Source organism: Callospermophilus lateralis, chromosome 19 (genome assembly GCF_048772815.1).
Source record: "Callospermophilus lateralis isolate mCalLat2 chromosome 19, mCalLat2.hap1, whole genome shotgun sequence".
Classification (NCBI taxonomy): Eukaryota; Metazoa; Chordata; class Mammalia; order Rodentia; family Sciuridae; genus Callospermophilus; species Callospermophilus lateralis.
Window position 1 is genome coordinate 27,784,089 of NC_135323.1, and position 16,660 is coordinate 27,800,748.

The window sequence follows — 16,660 nt, forward strand, 5'->3', positions numbered from 1 at the left end:
TCATTTATATATTCACAGAACCTGTCCTGAGCAATGAAAGCTACCCTCAGGGACAAAAAATAAACGAACGTTTTTATTAGAACTTGGGGTTTCTCATTTAAATAAGCAGTCATTTCTTTTCCTTTCTTTCTTCTTCATTTTAATAATTGTTTTGTCAGAGAAACAACTATAGAAGAAAAAAGCAGGCATAAAGGGAGAGCACTCTTCCAATAATACTCACGCTGGAGAACGAGTTAGCTTGCTATCCGGAGGGGCAATCCTCACAGTCACTGGGCTACACACCATCTTTGAGTTCCGAGAAGAGAGCACAGCCTTCTTGTGACAACCATTCCAGCACACTGTGGGCAGTACCCCCAGCAAGGAATATTGGGCCTGCTGGATCGGATAGCGCCTTCGAGGGGTTATTACAAACCGACCAGGTAAAGTCCCACAATCCCTATGAAGAATGAGATACACACCATAGAACCAGAGAAACTTAAAAGAACATCAGACATTTTCCAGAGAGTTTATATCTCTTTCCAAGCAATACAGAACACAGTATTTTTATGGCAAATTTCCATCTGTGGGCAGAAAGTGGCAGCTGTTCAACAGCTGTCTCTATCACAGACTTCAACAATTTTAGAGTGAAATTGAAAACCTTGCCTACACATGTACACTATGCTACTGGGTTGCACTGGGAGAAATTTTTCAGTATTCTTTGGATCAGTTTATACTAATCAAAAAATTCACATTAGTTCATTTTCTCAATTAATATATTTATCAAAACTCTAAAAATTTAACACTTTCATTATGTTTTTTAATCAGTCAGGTTTTATCAACGAGGCATTTCCTGAGCCTGGTATCATTTCTCTGGTCCAGACAAAACAGCCAAACATTCCGGTGACTAAACGCAAAGAAGTATTTTGGCTCGTTGCGGAGGCTCGCGTTCTCCCAGGCCCACAGGCACTACCGTCCAGCAGCCTAGGAACTGGGAGGGGAGGAGTGTTAAGACCGCGGTTCGCCCGAGGCAGAGGCTGGCAGGAGACTTACACCGAATTAGGCGGGAGTCGGGGTCGACGCTCCGCGCAGTGCTCTTACCTGTACGCCGGCCTCCGGGAGGGCCGCAGGAGAGGGGTTGGGGGAGACGGGTGAGCGTACGGGGCGCGCTGGGCCGCGAGCGGCGAGGAGCGGGCAGGCAGGCGGCGGCCGGGCCGCTCCCGCGGGTCCCCGCCCTCCTGCGCGGCGGCAGGCTGCGGCGGGCCGGGCTTGCCCAGGTAGCTGCCCATGAGCAGCAGTTCGGCGGGGTCGGGTCCTTCGAGCAGGGTCCGAGGCTCTAGGAGGCTTCCGTTTACTGCCGACTTGGCCGGGGGCGAGGCGAGCAGGGCTCGCTGCCTCCGCGCGCTGCGAGGGAACGACGGCAAGGCGCGCGGGCCTCGGGGCTCGCGGCTCAGTCCCCACCAGGCCGCGGTAGCCCCCACGGCCAGCCAGGCCAGCGCCGCCGCCGCGGGCACCAGGTACAGCACGAGGCCGAGTAGCACGAGGCCGAGCAGCGCTGCGCCCGCCGGCCCGCCGCAGCCCCGGGCCCGGCCCCGGCTGTCCCGGGCGCTCGCTATGGGGGGCCGCCGCCGCTCGCCTCCTCCAGCCGCTGCAGCCGCCGGAGACATCGCGGCTCCGCGCCGCGGAGAAGACTTAAATATCCCAGCGTGCACCGCGCCAGGCGCCGCGTCGCCGCGCGCCGTGTGCGTCACTCGCGCGCGACTCGGCGCGGCGGCGCGAGAGGGAGCGCACTCGCTCTGCACCGCCAAGATCGGACAGCCTTCGGAGAATGGCGCCTGCCTGCCCACGGCACTCTTAACCGTGCTTGACCGGCCTCCAGCCAATCCCGTTAGCAGACACCTGTCGCCACCGCTCCCCGCCGCTGAATGCCCGAGCACCCCGTTCACACGCAGCTCCAGGGGCACCTTCCACGGCAGGGTGAATCGCGGGGCCGAACCAGCCACCCTTATGAAACAGGGACTGAAGGGGAAGCTGCGGCGTCAGGCCCCGAATTTGCATTTCTATGTGTGGCTAATGTGGGACCCCAACTGCACGTGGGGTCCAGATTCAGGGGTCGATTTTGAGGACCTGGTGGTCAATTTAATGTTAAGTTTGTTAGGCTGAGGAAAACTGGTAGTGCCCAGGGCCGCGGGGTGGAGTGGAGGGGGCCGCTGAGGGCCACGGGCTTGGGGAGGGGGTTAAAGTCGCGTGGTATGTGAGTTACATCTTTTTGGATTTTACTTTGTTGACTTCTGACTCATTTAAAACTTATTTAAAACTCCACGTTTTAAAAATTGCTGCTGAATTACGTCTTAAAAACTTTTACCCGGATAGTCTGCCCGGCCAGACTGGCTTAGCTCAGCTTCTTCAGCCTTCATTCTTTAACTCATTCTTTTGTTCTGCTAAATGCTAACAGTGCCTCAGAAAGCTTCCAGTGACGAAAGGTGGTTTCGGGAAAGAATGTGGTGAGGAGGGAAAGGCAGGGGGAGCTGGCCACCCCCCTCCAGTGCTTTGATCAGGATGAATGACCTTGGCTGTGAAGTAAAGGAACTTGGCGCGGCCCTCCACTGCATCCTGGACCTTGGCCACGGAGGAGTAAGCAATAAAATGTCCAAAACCTCTCTACTGAGTCCTCTAAGTTCTTCCTTTGGGATCTGTAAACAGATCCTTCCTTTGGGGCCTTTGCAGTCCTGGGGCTGAACTGTCATTTTGCGTAAGAGATTAAGGAGAGGCTGGGGATACAGCTCAGTTGGTAGAGTGCTTGCCTTGCATGCACAAGGCCCTGGGTTCAATCCCCAGAACCACCAAAAAAAAAAAAAAAAAAAGATTAAGGAGAAGCCTGGTGTGATGGCCCACGCCTGTAATCCCAGTGGCTCTGGAGACTGAGAGAGTTCAAAGCCAGCCCCAGCAAAATCGAAGAACTAAGCAACTCAGTGAGAGCTAAATAAAATAGAAAATAGAGCTGGTGGGCTGGGGTTGTGGCTCAGCGGTAGAGCGGTAGAGCGCTGGCCTAGCACATATGAGGCCCTGGGTTCGAGCCTTAGCACCACGTTAAAATAAACATGTTGTATCCAACTACAACTAAAAAATAAATATTAAAAAAAAAATAGGCTGAGGATGTGGCTCAGTGGGTCTAGTGCCCTGAGTTCAATCCCCAGTACCCACCCTCACCCCACCCCCCAAAAAAAGATTAAGGAGAAAAAGGGTCCCTGATCAGTAAAAATTCTCAGTTTCTCTCAGTTTAGTAGGGAAGAAAGCTATGTAAATAGAAATTTACATTTCAGTGTTGATAAATATGATATTTGCTTAAAAAGAAAAGTAATGATAAAGGGGAATGTAGTTGGGGAGGTGCCTCTTTAGTTGAGTGCATCTCAAAGGTAGATGAAGAAGCACGGAGATGGACTGAGGGTGCAGGAGTCCCAAAATAGAAAATAAATGTTGGAGCGCCCTGGGTTCAGTCCCCCGCCCTGCAAAAACCAGACTGGATTTCTGGACATTCCAATGTGGCCGAGGGTTAGATATCAGCTTGCTGGGAGCAATAGGCAGGCAATGCAAAATAAAGAAGGAGGCAGTGACTGCAGATTCCCCACCCAAGAAACCTGAATAAGGAAAGAAGACAATGTCTAGCTCAGCAAGGATCCTTCAAATTATCATATATGATGAAGTCATCAGTGTACTGGATGTCATAAATTGAAAGATTACTGGGAATTAACATAAACAGAAAGGTCCAAGTCCTGATCCCTGGGGCATCTTTGTGTTTAGAGGTTTAAGTGATGGACACATAAAAAGTACAAATCATTTAGTAAAATAGATAAATTAAAAGAATAGTTAGGCATAGTGGCATACACCTATAATCCCAGTGACTGGGGAGACTGAGGCAGGAGGATTGCATGTTTGAGGCCAGCCTTAGCAACTAAGGGAGACCTGGTCTCAAAAATAAAGAAAGAAATAGGGCTGGGGAAGTATCTCAGTGGAGAGCACTGTTGGGTTCCATCCTTAGTACCAAATGAAGTAAAAACAAAACAACTTGACAGAGCCCATCACTCAGAACTACACTGCTCAGAACTACACTGCCAGGAGTTTTAAAGGTTGCCTGTTAGACCAAATGGAGGTAATGGGAGATGGAAATTTGAAACTACAGAAAGGATGAAGACCATCCCAGTAAATTTTTTTTTTTTTTTTAAAGAAAGAGGGAGAGAGAGAGAATTTTAATATTTATTTTTTTAGTATTTGGCGGACACAACATCTTTGTCTGTATGTGGTGCTGAGGATCGAACCCGGGCCGCTCGCATGCCAGGCGAGCGCGCTACCGCTTGAGCCACATCCCCAGCCCAATCATCCCAGTAAATATGAGGGTAAGCAGAAAAAAAAAAATTTTGTTTCCTCATGATTTATATAAAGAACTTATTTTTTAAACCAGAATAATGTGATGTGAAGTTTATAACAAATATAGAAGTAAAAGATGTAACAAATGCCACCAAAGCTCAGGTGTGAGAAAGATACATGGACTTACTATTGAAAGGTTACTACATTTGCAAGGTGGAAGCAGGAAGTGGGGCATCTGCAGTGCTAGGTGGGTCAGGAGAAGGGGTATAGTGAAACAGGAAAGTGATGGGAAGATGTTCAACAGTGACCAAGTCCTGGGTCGTCAAACAAGCTTGAATAACTGTTAATATACTGAAATAATGATATAGAAAAAGAACAAGGTTGGACAACTCACATTTCCTTATTTCAAAACAAACGAGTTTTTTTTCCTTCTCTCAGGGCCACTCAACCACTGAGCCACATCCCCAGTCCTATTTTGTATTTTAATTAGGGACAGGGTCTGAGTTGCTTAGTGCCTTGCTGTTGCTAAGGCTGGCTTTGAACTCAGGATCCTCCTTGCCTCTGCTGCCCCAGCCGCTGGGATTACAGGCATGTGCCACTGCACCCAGCTCAAAACAAAACTTAACTGGGGGCTGGGGATGTGGCTCAAGCGGTAGTGCACTGGCCTGGCATGCGTGCGGCCCGGGTTCGATCCTCAGTACCACATACAAACAAAGATGTTGTGTCCGCCAAATACTAAAAAATTTAAAAAAATAAAAAATAAAAAAAACTTAACAACTGGAACAATATAGTACAAGCATAAAGACAGATATATAGACCTATAGGGCTGGGGATATAGCTCAGTTAGTAGAGCATTTGCCTGGCATTCACAAGGGCCTGGATTCAATCCCCAGCAAAACACAAACACACACACACACACACAAAAGATGCAGAGACCTATGAAAAAGAATTGCGGGCTGGGGATGTGGCTCAAGCGGTAGCGTGCTCGCCTGGCATGCGTGCAGCCCAGGTTCGATCCTCAGCACCACATACAAACAAAGATGTTGTGTCCGCCAAATACTAAAAAATAAAAAAAAAAAAAAGAAAAAGAATTGCATATCCAGGAATAAACCCATTCATTTATGGCTTAGCACAAGGAGCCACATCATTCAATCTAAGAGTATGAATCTCTTAACAAATAGCACTTAAAGGTCAAAATTGTTAAAATGGAAAAATTTGTGTTATTCATATTTTTTCACAGTAGAAATTATGAAAAAAGATAATTGTCTAATAAAATAATACCTATACTTCAACATCATAAATGCCTTGTATGAAAAGTCTGTACTCAAAACATACTCAAAAGTGAAAGATTGCAAGTTTGTCCTCTAAGATCAGGAACAAGGCAGCTGTGCCCCATCTCACTCCTTAGATTCAGCATGGTTTCCGAAGTCCTACCCAGAGCAATTAGGAAAGAAAAAATTTTAAAGGGCATTCAAATTGGAAAGAAGATTAATTATTTCTATTTGTAGATGACATGACCTTACTAAATATTTAGGGAATTTATAAACAAATTTTTAAAAAGTTGTAGGATTCAAAATCAACATGCAAAACTAGTTGCATTTATACACATGAATAGTGAATAATCCAAAAAGGAAAGTAAGGAAACTGTCTATGTACAATAGCATCTAAAAGAATAACAAGAACACTATGAAATAAGGAGGCCAAAGAGTTGAAAACTAGAAAACATTGCTGAAATAAATTTTAAAAGTCACATAAACAGAAAGATACTTTGTGTTCATAGATTGGGGGACTTGATATTAAGATGATAATACTACAAAGTGACTTACAGATTCAACACAATCCCCATCAAACTCCCCAATCCCCACCCCTGAAATAGGAAAATCCATCCTAAAATTCGCATGGATACAGAGTCAAAACTATTTTGAAAAAGAACAGAAGGCTCATTCTTTCAGATCTCAAATCATATAATGCTTCTATTTTTAAAATGGGGGAAAAAAACATGATCAAGCGAAGGTAATCAAAATAGTGTGGTACTGGCATAAAGATAGATATGTAGACCAATGAAACTTCAGAATAGACTCCAAACAAAACCCTTGTGTATACTGTCAAATGATTTCCAGCAAGAGACAATAGTTTCAAGGCCACTCAGTGGGGGAAAAGGACAGTCTCTTCAAGAAATAATGTTGGGGAAACTGAATATCTACTGCAAAAGAATGAGCCCAAAAGAATGCCACATGTATAGAATTAACTCACGGTGGATTAAAGGTCTACATTTAAGTTCTAAAAGTATACAAATACAGGGGGAAATCTTCATGACATTTGACTTGGCAAAATTTTTTTTCATTATGTAGAGAATATTAGTTTCCATAATCAAACCCACATAGATAGGATCTTACATATTTAATACAGTGCATTACCCCCTCTGGTACAAGTGGAAAAAATAATTTTTATATTTCCAGACCAATATGCCGTTAATTTCTGTACAATGCCAACTCAACACAACACACTAGGATATTTTCCCCAAAGGGTAAAGATTTCTTGAATGAGACACACCAAAAGCACAGGCAACAAAAATAAATAAATGGGATTACATCAACCTTAAAAACTTTTGTGTATCAAAGTACACCATAAACAGCACAGTGATAAGGGAACCCATAAGGTGGGAAAAAATTTGCAAATCATGTATCTGGTAAGATATAAACATCTATAATTATTATAAAGAACTCCAAAAACTCAACAAAAAATCAAATAATGAGCAAAGGACTTGAATAAACATTTGTCCAAGATGACACAGAACTAGTCAACAAATATATGAAAAGATGGTCAATATCATTAATCATTAGAGAAACCATCTCATACCCATTAAGATCTATTATCAAAAAGCCAGAAAACAACAAGAGTTGGCAAGGTTGTAGGGAAATTGAAATCCTTGTATATTGATGATGGAATTATAATATGGTATACCACTAAGGAAAATATGATAGACTTTCCTCAAAAATTAAAAATAGAAAAACCTATGATCCAGCAAACCCACTTCTGAATATATATCTGGAAGAACTGAAAGCAGGATTTTGAAGAAATATTGGTATGCCCATGTTTATAGCAGCACTTCCACAATAGTGAGGAAGGGGGAAGCAAGCCAATGCCATTGATGGATGGATGGATGGACAAAATGCAGTGCTTTCCTACAATACAATACTATGTAACCTTCCTAGGGAAGGAGAGCCTGTCTCATGTTACAACATGGGTGAATCTTAAGGGCATTAAGCAAATTAAGACAGTCACAAAAAAGACAAATACTACATGATTTTACCCATACGAAGTATCTATACTAGTCAAATTCATAGAAATGGAAGCAGAATGGTGTCTAACAGTGGCTGCAGAGAGAGGAAAAGGGAAACTGTTGTTTAAAAGGTATAGAGCTTCAGTTCCCCAAGATGAAAAATTTTTGGAGACTGGTTTTACAAAAATGAGAATATCCTAATACTATTGAAATAAACATTTTAAAATGGTTAAAATGGCTGGGTATAGTGGCACACACCTGTAATCCCAGAGACTCAGGAGCCTGAAGAGGGAGGAACTTAAGTTCAAAGTCAGCCTCAGCAACTTAGGGAAGCCCTGTCTCTAGATAAACAAACAAACAAACAAATAAATAAAAGGGCTGAGAGTGTAGCTCAGTGATCCTCAGTACAAAAAAAAAATGTTTATTTTATGTTGTGTTTCAACCACAATAAAAAGTAGCAATGTGTTGTTGGGTTTATATCATGTATAAAAGTAAAAACAACAGTAGCAGACAGAAGTGAATGTATAAATTATCAAGTTCTTACACTTTATATGTCTACTTATTATTTGAAGGTAGGCTCTGATGCCTTAGAGAGGGATGCTATAAACTAAAATCACTAAAATAACAAAAAAGGCAGCAAAAGATACAGTGGGGGCTGGGGATGTGGCTCAAGTGGTAGCGTGCTCGCCTGGCATGCGTGCGGCCAGGGTTCGATCCTCAGCACCACATACAAACAAAGATGTTGTGTCCGCCGAAAACTAAAAAAAAAATTAAAAAAAAAAAAGATACAGTGGAAGAATAAAAAGTACTTAATTCAGAAGAATGCAGGAAAAAAGGGTAACAGAAACAAAAGCCATATAGGACAAATTCAAAACAAATAGCAACATGATAGAATCAAACTTAATAACATCAATAATCACAGTAAAAGGGAAAGTTGTAAAAGCCCACTTAAAAGGAAGAGGATATAGTAAAACATATCTGACAAAATTTAACGCCCATAAGTAAAAAAATTTCTCAGCAAACTAGGAAAAGAAGTGAACTTTCTTATCCTAATGAAAGGCAAGTTCAAAAGCCTATAACAGCTGGGCGTAGTAGCACATGCCTGTAATCCCAGCAGCTCAGGAGGCCTGCAAATTCAAAGTCAGCCTCAATGGCAGGCGTTAAGCAACTCAGTGAGACTCTGCCTTTAAATAAAATACAAAATAGGGCTGGGGATGTGGCTCAGTGGTCAAGTGCCCCTGAGTTCAATCCCCTGTATCCCCCCAAACAAACAAACAAAAAGCCTGTAACAAACATTATACTTAATGAAGAAACACTAATTGGGATAAGGTAATGATGTCCACATGCATCAGTTCTATTCAATGTTACCATGGCAACAAAGGCAAGAAAAAATTAAATGACATAGGTATTAGAAAGGAACAAGTAATAATGGTCTTTATTATAGATGATATAATGGTTTACAGAAAATCCTAATCGATTTAACAAACAAAACAAAACAAAACAAAAAAAACAATTACTTGCTAGAAGCAATAAGTGAGTTGGCAAGGTAACAGAAAGAAGAGTCAAGCTGGGTGTGGTCATGCATGGAAGCTAAGGAAGGAGGATCACAAGTTCAAGGCCAGTCTCAGCAACTTAGTGAGGTCCTAATTAACTTAATGAGACTCTGTCTCAAAATAAAAAAATAAAAAGGGCTCAGAATGTGACTCCATGATTAAGCACCCCTGGGTTCAATCCCTGGTACAAACAAAAGGAGGAGGAGAGTAGTCAATATGTAAAAATCTGCTGTACTTCTATATCTAGCAACAAATTAATTTTTGTATTTTAAAATGTTATGACAGCATAAAACATAAAATATTTAGAGATAAATTTAACAAAATATAGGAAGATCTGTAAGATCACGTGTAGACACGTGAACGAAAATGAAGATCTAAATAAATGGAGAGATATACCATGTTCATGGATTGGAGCATTCAATATTGTTAAGACAGCCATCATTCCCATTTTGATCTATAGATTTATTGTAATACATATCAATATCCAAGCAGACTTCTTATTTTGGTGGAAATTGACAAGTTGATTTAAAATTTATATGAATATGCAAATAATCCAGAATAGCCAAATCAAATTTGAAAAAATAATAAAAGTTTACTTTAGAACTATAGTAAAAGTTACAGCAATCAAGATAATATGTTGTCATCAACAAAGACAGATAATTCAATGGGAAATAAAGGAAAGTCCTAAAAACAACTAACTCGTGGTCAACTGATGCTCCACAAAGGCACTAGTTCAGGAGGGAAAGGTGCTAGAACATTGAATATGTTGGTTACCTAATACTTGTAACAAATTGCCAAAAGCCTACTGGCTTAAATAAAACACATTTATTATCTCACAGTTTCTGTGTGTCAGGCACTTGGGAGTGATTTGGGTGGTGATTCAGGCTTGAGATTTTTCATGAAGTTACAATCAAGACATTAGCCAGGGCTACAGTCATAGTCCTGGCTATGGCTTAAGGCTTGATTGAGTCATAGGATCTGCCTCCAGGATGGCTCATTCACATGACTGTTAGGAGAAGGCCTCATTTCTTTGCTGGCTACTGCCTGAAGGTCCCAGTTGTCAGCTGTAGTTCAGGGAGCTACACTTGCAGGTCCTCACCTCAGGATAGTTGGCTTTCCCCAGGATGAGTGGTCCAAAGGAAAGAAGCCACCATGACTTTGATGCCTTAATCTTGGATGTCATATGCCATCATTACCACCACATTCTGTTCTCTGAATCAAGTTTTTACATTCACTCCATACCTCAAGGAGGAAGAATCAGGCTCAATCGTTTTTGTTTTTTGGTAGTAGGGATTGAACTTAGGGGTGCTTTAGTGAGCCTCCATATTTTGAAGGGAAGAATATCACAGACTCTTTGGACAATTATAAAATGTCCACACTACATATCCATTTGGAAAAATGAACCTCTATCTCACACTACATACAAAAAATTAATTTAGAATGAATCATAGAATTATATGTAAAAGTTAAAAATAAAACTCTAGGAGGAAACATTGACCATCTTTGTGACCTTGAGATAGGCAAAGATTTCTTAGTATGCAAAAAGCACTTACTATTTAAAAACCCACTGATGTACACATCTGTGTGGACAGATCCCTCCTAAACAGTGTTGAGTGAGGAAAGCAAAGTAACCTAATGATGCACATTGAGTTCAAGAACACTAATCACTAATATACCTAAAATGAACATTTACAAGCATATTAGAAATACAAAAGCAAGCCTGGGAAGAAAACACCACTTCACTTGTGTCCACCTCTGGAGAGGGAGAGGAATGCCACCCATGGGGAACACACCAAGGAATTTCAATTAAAGCTATAATGTTTTATAAGATCTGAAACATAGCAAAATATAAACATGTGGTACATCCTGGTGATAGAAACACAGGAGTGTTCATTATTCTCTCTGGAGATTTGAAATACTTCATCATAAAAAAAAAAACATTTTTAAAGAATCTGAGTAGAAAATTCCCTATTATTATTTGTACCAGGGGTCATATGACTTGCAAGCTGGCTGCCTTCTTCTATAAATAAGATCATGGGTCACAGGCACATTACACTGTGCCAGCAGAGTTGAGTAGTTGTGTTAAGGACTATGTGGCCTCTAAGACCAAAATATTTACTACCCGGCCCTTTAAGAAAAAGCTTGTCAACCAGATGTATGTCATCTCCAGTCCCAATCCTTGATTTATGTACTCTATAGACCTTGACTTAATGTCTCAAATACAGCAGACTCTTGGAAATGTGCCGGTGCTGATAGGGCACCTTGGTTAGTTTGTTCATAAAATTAGTTGAGCTCCTAATAAATACCAGGAAACGGTAAGCACTGATATCATATACGTACACACACATGTAGATGTGTGTGTATTTGTGTGTGTGTGTGTGTATATATATATATATATATATATATATATATATATATATATACACACACATACCTATACATATATATGTGTGTGTGTGTGTGTGTGTGTCTTGTCAAGGAGCCAGAGTTGGTGCCTGGGTTCCTGCAATCCAAGTTGCCTCAGGTGTAATACAGTGGGACTTTACTGTGTCACTTCCCACTAGAGGGCAGCCTGAGGTTGTCCATAATGGCAGTAGAATCTGTGACCCTCAAAGTGCCACCAGTGAAGTGCTATTCTAAAAGATAAGAGACCAACCTAAGATTTGCATTTCTTCTCTCCAGATTATTGTTAACAAAATTATACAAAATGAGTCAAGTTTGTGTTTGGAACTCCTAGCCCATTTCTTTCCCCTTCCTACCCTTTTCCCTGTAGAGGTGCAGTGAACCATTAGAGGCACCAGCTTTAAGTAAAAAACATGGTGGAGGGCTGGGGATGCAGCTCAGTTGTTGAGAGCCTGCCTAGCATGTGTGCAGTCCTGGGTTCTATCACCAGTACCTCCCAAAGGGAAAAATGTGGCAGAAACAAACAGGGGTGTCTCTCATCAATAGATTTGTGGAAAGGGGCATTCCTGGAGAGAGGTGGGTCAAGCTGGTAGGCACAGAATTTTAGGTCAGGGGTGACCTGGAAGAAGAAACAGGTTTATGCTTGCTTGCACATGGACAACTGTCACCCAAATTAAAAGAGAAGAAAACACACTGTTTCCACTAATTTGGTATTCACTGTGCACCTACTATCTACTTTGTGCCTCACAGGGTGTGGCAATACACCACAAGACACGATATCTGCCCTTCAGGAACATACCATTAATAAGGAAGCCAGATATTAAACAAGTAGGTAGAAGAGTACTGAATGTTACAGAAAAGTAAAGGTTGTTTCAGTTACTAATTTAACAAGAAACCAATCTGAAAACTCAGTGGCTTAAAACAACCATTTTATTACTTTCAGGGATTCTATGACTGCAATAGAACTGGTTTGTTTCTTCTCTACAGCTTCTGGGCCTCTTGGGGGAAGACTCAGAGGCTAGGAGCAATTGATGGCCGGGACTATCATTTAGAGGCCTTCTGAGTCACATAACTAGTAGTTGATGCTGTTTGTCAACCAGAACTTCAGCTGAGCTGTACACATACCCCTGGCCTCTCCATGATTCTCTCTATCTCAGCTTGCTGGCTTAGTTCCAAGAGCAAGCATTCCCACAGGAAAAGATGGCAGTACCTCACTTTTTAATGATCCAGACTAGGAATCCCTTAACATTGTTTCTGTCCTACTTTACTGGTCAGGAAAATCACAAAGATCTGTACAGATTTAAGGAGAAGAGACAGATCTTCTACCATGCAGTGAAAGAGGTGTCAAAGTCATGTGTCAAAAGCATGTGGCCACCTTCAGAAAATACAATGTACCACAGGCTGTCATGATAGCACAGGACAGGGATTTAACTTGGGCCTCTGGGTGGAGGTGAAATATTCAGCTAAGGGACCAGAGTCTAAAAGAGATGGGAAGAGCTTCAGGTACAGCACCAATAGGCTAAGGGGTAGACCCAAAGAGGCTGGCATTTGCATGATGTGTTTCAGGTGACAAAAACACACAGGGCCAGGAGATGTGATGAGGGGAGTGGGAAGATGCCACATGCTCTGGGCCTCTGTGCTGGGCCACTAGGAACAGCAACAGTTCCCAGTTGCCAGTGTCTTAGGAGCAGGAAGGTGGGAGGGGACAGGGGCAGCCAACTTCCCAACTGGTAAAGGTGGGGAAAAGCTATAGGGTGTAGGTGCCACCTGCTCCTGTGACCCCAGCATAGAAGAAGAAATTGAATCTGCCCAATTGAATTCAGATAAAGCAAGGGAAGCCTGGAGAAAAGGACTGGACCACAGCTCCCCTGCTCTGCCTACTCCCTGGAGATGCCCAACAGGCTGGGTGAAGAGACTGCGCAAGGCACCGGGCAGGTGGGGAGGCCCAGCAGTGCACGGCAGAGCACCAAAGATGCTCAATAGGGGCCTGCCACCCTATGCTGCTGTCCATCTATGGGCGAGTGGATTTTCCCATTTGATCCCTTGGATTAAATGTATCGGTGTGGCTGGTTCTGTCCCAAGGTTCAGATCTAAGAGGTTTGTCATTAAAAACCAATAGTGAGTATCCACGTGCAGGTGTAGACACAGCACATCAGACCAAACCGTAAACACAACGACACTGGAGAGTCAAGGACAGACAAGCCACGGAGGCCCTTGCCAGTTAAAGCTGGCTCACGGCTCCTTCAGGCAGACACCTTCAGTCCCTGCAGACATGGCACTGGCTGTGGACACTGAGCTTCCCGCCACACTTATTCATGACTCATGGTCATGGTTTTTATCTGCATGTCTATCTGCAGGCCCTGGCACGCACTGGGAAGTGCTCTGGGAAGAGGCGGGTGCTGTGGAATACAGCACGCACCTCAGAGAGCCCCAGACTAGACAGAGCTTATTTGGATATAATTAATATCATCTGTACAAGGTAGAGTGGGGACACCAGGGTGAGAGTGGTCATGTGTTTAGGACTGGGATGGTTCCTACAGGCAGTGACAAGTAGGCTGTCTTAAAGGTAAGTAGGTGAATGAAGGATGAGGAAGAAGAGTTGATCTTCAAATGAAGCTACCAGGAATAAGGCTTCCTGGCCACAGGGGAAGTCAACAGACAACGTGCATCATCTTTTACCAGAGGCTGAGGCTAGGTCAAAATTGAGGGCTACCCACCACCACTGTGCAAAAAGGGCTCAATCTCTGCCAGAGGTCCTTCCACAAGCTGAACTTACATCAGTCTATTTACTCCTCCCAATAATCCTACTCCAAGTCCAGCAGAAAGTGAAAAGGTTGAGGCTGGTCACACGGGGAAGGCCCACAGAAAAGACAAAATAGGAAGACCTGGGGAAGTCTCGAGAGCTGGCATACAAAGGCCAGGAGCTAAAGAGTAGGGTTCTTGGGAAGATGGCGGGCTGAGGGCTGTTACAGGATGGGGCGAGGAGACGTCGCTAACAGCTGAAGTGGGCAAGGTCTCCTGAGGAGCAAAGGTGTAACTGTTAGCATGAGAAATGATGCTCTCAAACTTACCAAGTCAACAATTTAAAAAGTCACATGTTGTTTCTAGTTTCAGACAAGATGGTGTGGGCACAATTATCATATTTCTCTTGCTAATTACAACTAAAACTCCCACTGGAACATTTTGAAATAGGTGAAGCAACTACCAAACCCTTGAGGTGTAACTCAGTGGTAGAGCTTAGTGGTAGAGCACATGCACAAGACCTGGTTCAATCCCCAGCATGGCAAAACAAAAACAAAAACAAGCAAACAATAAAGTAGGGATGGGGGGTGAGGCTCTGTGGAAGAGTGACTGGTCAGCATATGCAAGGTCCTGGGTTTCCATCCCCAGCACTGCAGAAAACAAACACGCTTGAAAAGTAGAGCAAAGGAATGACTGAGTGGTGAGTTCTTTGGGTGGTTTGGTGGTTTATTTTCCTTCCTTTGTACCCAGACTTATGGTCAGAACAGTCTACAACCAGGAAATACCACGGAAATACCCACTAAACTCTACCACTGAGCTACACCTATTTCAAAATGTTCCAGTGGGAGTTTTAGTTTTAGCCAATTGACTGTCAGAAGGGCAGCTCTGTAGGATGGCATCCTTGCCTATACCCACCCTACTCTGGAAAGCACCATGAAAGAAACAGTATCATTCTCCCATTCCCAGGAGCAACAAAAACTGGAAAACCCTACAGACCCTCCCCAAAGCAGAGGTGGCACCTCTCTCTTCCCCACCAGGCATTGGGAGGCTGTGGGCAGGAGCCCTGTTGACTAGCTGCCACTGGTACTTAATTGCACAGTAGTGAAAGGGAGCACTATCCTCTTCAGAGAAACAATGGGGCACTGGAAGGAGTGTCTGGGGTGGTGGAAATCTTCCAAAGTGAGGTGTAGAAGGTGGTGCCTGCATGATACTGTGAATATACTAAATAAAAAACACTGAAATGTATATTAAAGTGGTTATTCAAGTCAAGCATGGTGGCATGCAGCTGTAATCCCAGTGACTTGGGAGGCTGAGGCAGGAGGATCCCAAGTTAAAGTTAAGATCTGCCCTAGCAACTTAGCAAGACCTTGTCTCAAAATTGGAAAAAAAAAAAAAAAAGAGGGGGGAGGGTTGGAATACAGCTCAGTGGTAACGTGCTCTAGGTTCATTCCCCAGTACCAAAAAAAAAAAAAAAAAAAGTAAATAAAATAAAATGGTTACATGGTCTTGATCTCAATTTTTTTTTTAAAGAAAGAGTGAGAGAGAGTGAGAAAGAGGGAGAGAGAGAGAGAATTTCAATATTTATTTTTTAGTATTTGGCGGACACAACATCTTTGTCTGTATGTGGTGCTGAGGATCGAATCCCGGCCGCACGTATGCCAGGTGAGCGCGCTACCGCTTGAGCCACATCCCCAGCCCTTGATCTCAATTTTGTAGAACATATATCCAAATCTGTGGGATGCAGCTAAGCAGTGCTTATAGGAAAATTTATAGCACTAAATGTTTACATTAGAGAAGAATCAAGAAGAATCAAGATCTCAAACTATGCTTTCATTTTAAGAAATTATAAAAGAGCAGGAAGAAGGAAAATATTAAAAAAAAGTGAGAGCAGAGATTAATGAAATTAAAAACAAAAATAGAATAAAATAAACCAAAAGTTGGTTCTTTGGAAAGATCAATAAAAATGAGGATTCCAATGGTACGTGTTTGCAATACCAGAAAATTAGGAGGCTGAGACAGGAGGATTGCAAATTTGAGATCAGCAGGCAACTTTGCCAGACCATGTCTCAAAATAAAAAATAAAAAAGGACTGGGGATATGGCTCAATGGCAAAGTGCCCCTGGATTTAATCCCCATTTAGAAAAAAAAAAGATGCAAATTACCATAATCAGGAGTAAAAGAGAAGCTATCTATTTAATAATGAAATACCGCAAACTTTAAAATGTGGGCGCACAGTTTCCATTTCACTTTTTATAGGTCAGTTTTGGCTCAGAAATTAAGTGACTCACTCAAAATGTTAGTCATAGTCAGTGATGAAGCAGCATCTGGGACCTTAGGT

The 16,660-nt window shown here is 42.7% G+C and overlaps 1 protein-coding gene and 1 long non-coding RNA gene across 2 annotated transcripts in view; one reads left to right on the forward strand and one right to left on the reverse strand.

The window, feature by feature from the left end:
* Positions 1-1,643, reverse strand: part of Pom121c (POM121 transmembrane nucleoporin C) — a 24,705-nt gene extending 23,062 nt beyond the window's left edge. Inside the window, exons 1-2 of the mRNA XM_076840945.2 lie at positions 1,078-1,643; positions 221-436 (exon numbers count right to left, since the gene is read on the reverse strand). Of these exons, the coding sequence (XP_076697060.2) occupies positions 221-436; positions 1,078-1,643 (782 nt within the window). The remainder of the gene's footprint in view (positions 1-220; positions 437-1,077) is intronic.
* Positions 1,644-1,743: 100 nt separating this feature from the next.
* LOC143385226 (uncharacterized) lies at positions 1,744-2,636 on the forward strand. Its single transcript, XR_013089448.1, has 2 exons — positions 1,744-1,953; positions 2,432-2,636. It is a non-coding gene; the product is annotated as an uncharacterized LOC143385226 (long non-coding RNA).
* The last annotated feature ends 14,024 nt before the right edge of the window (positions 2,637-16,660 follow it).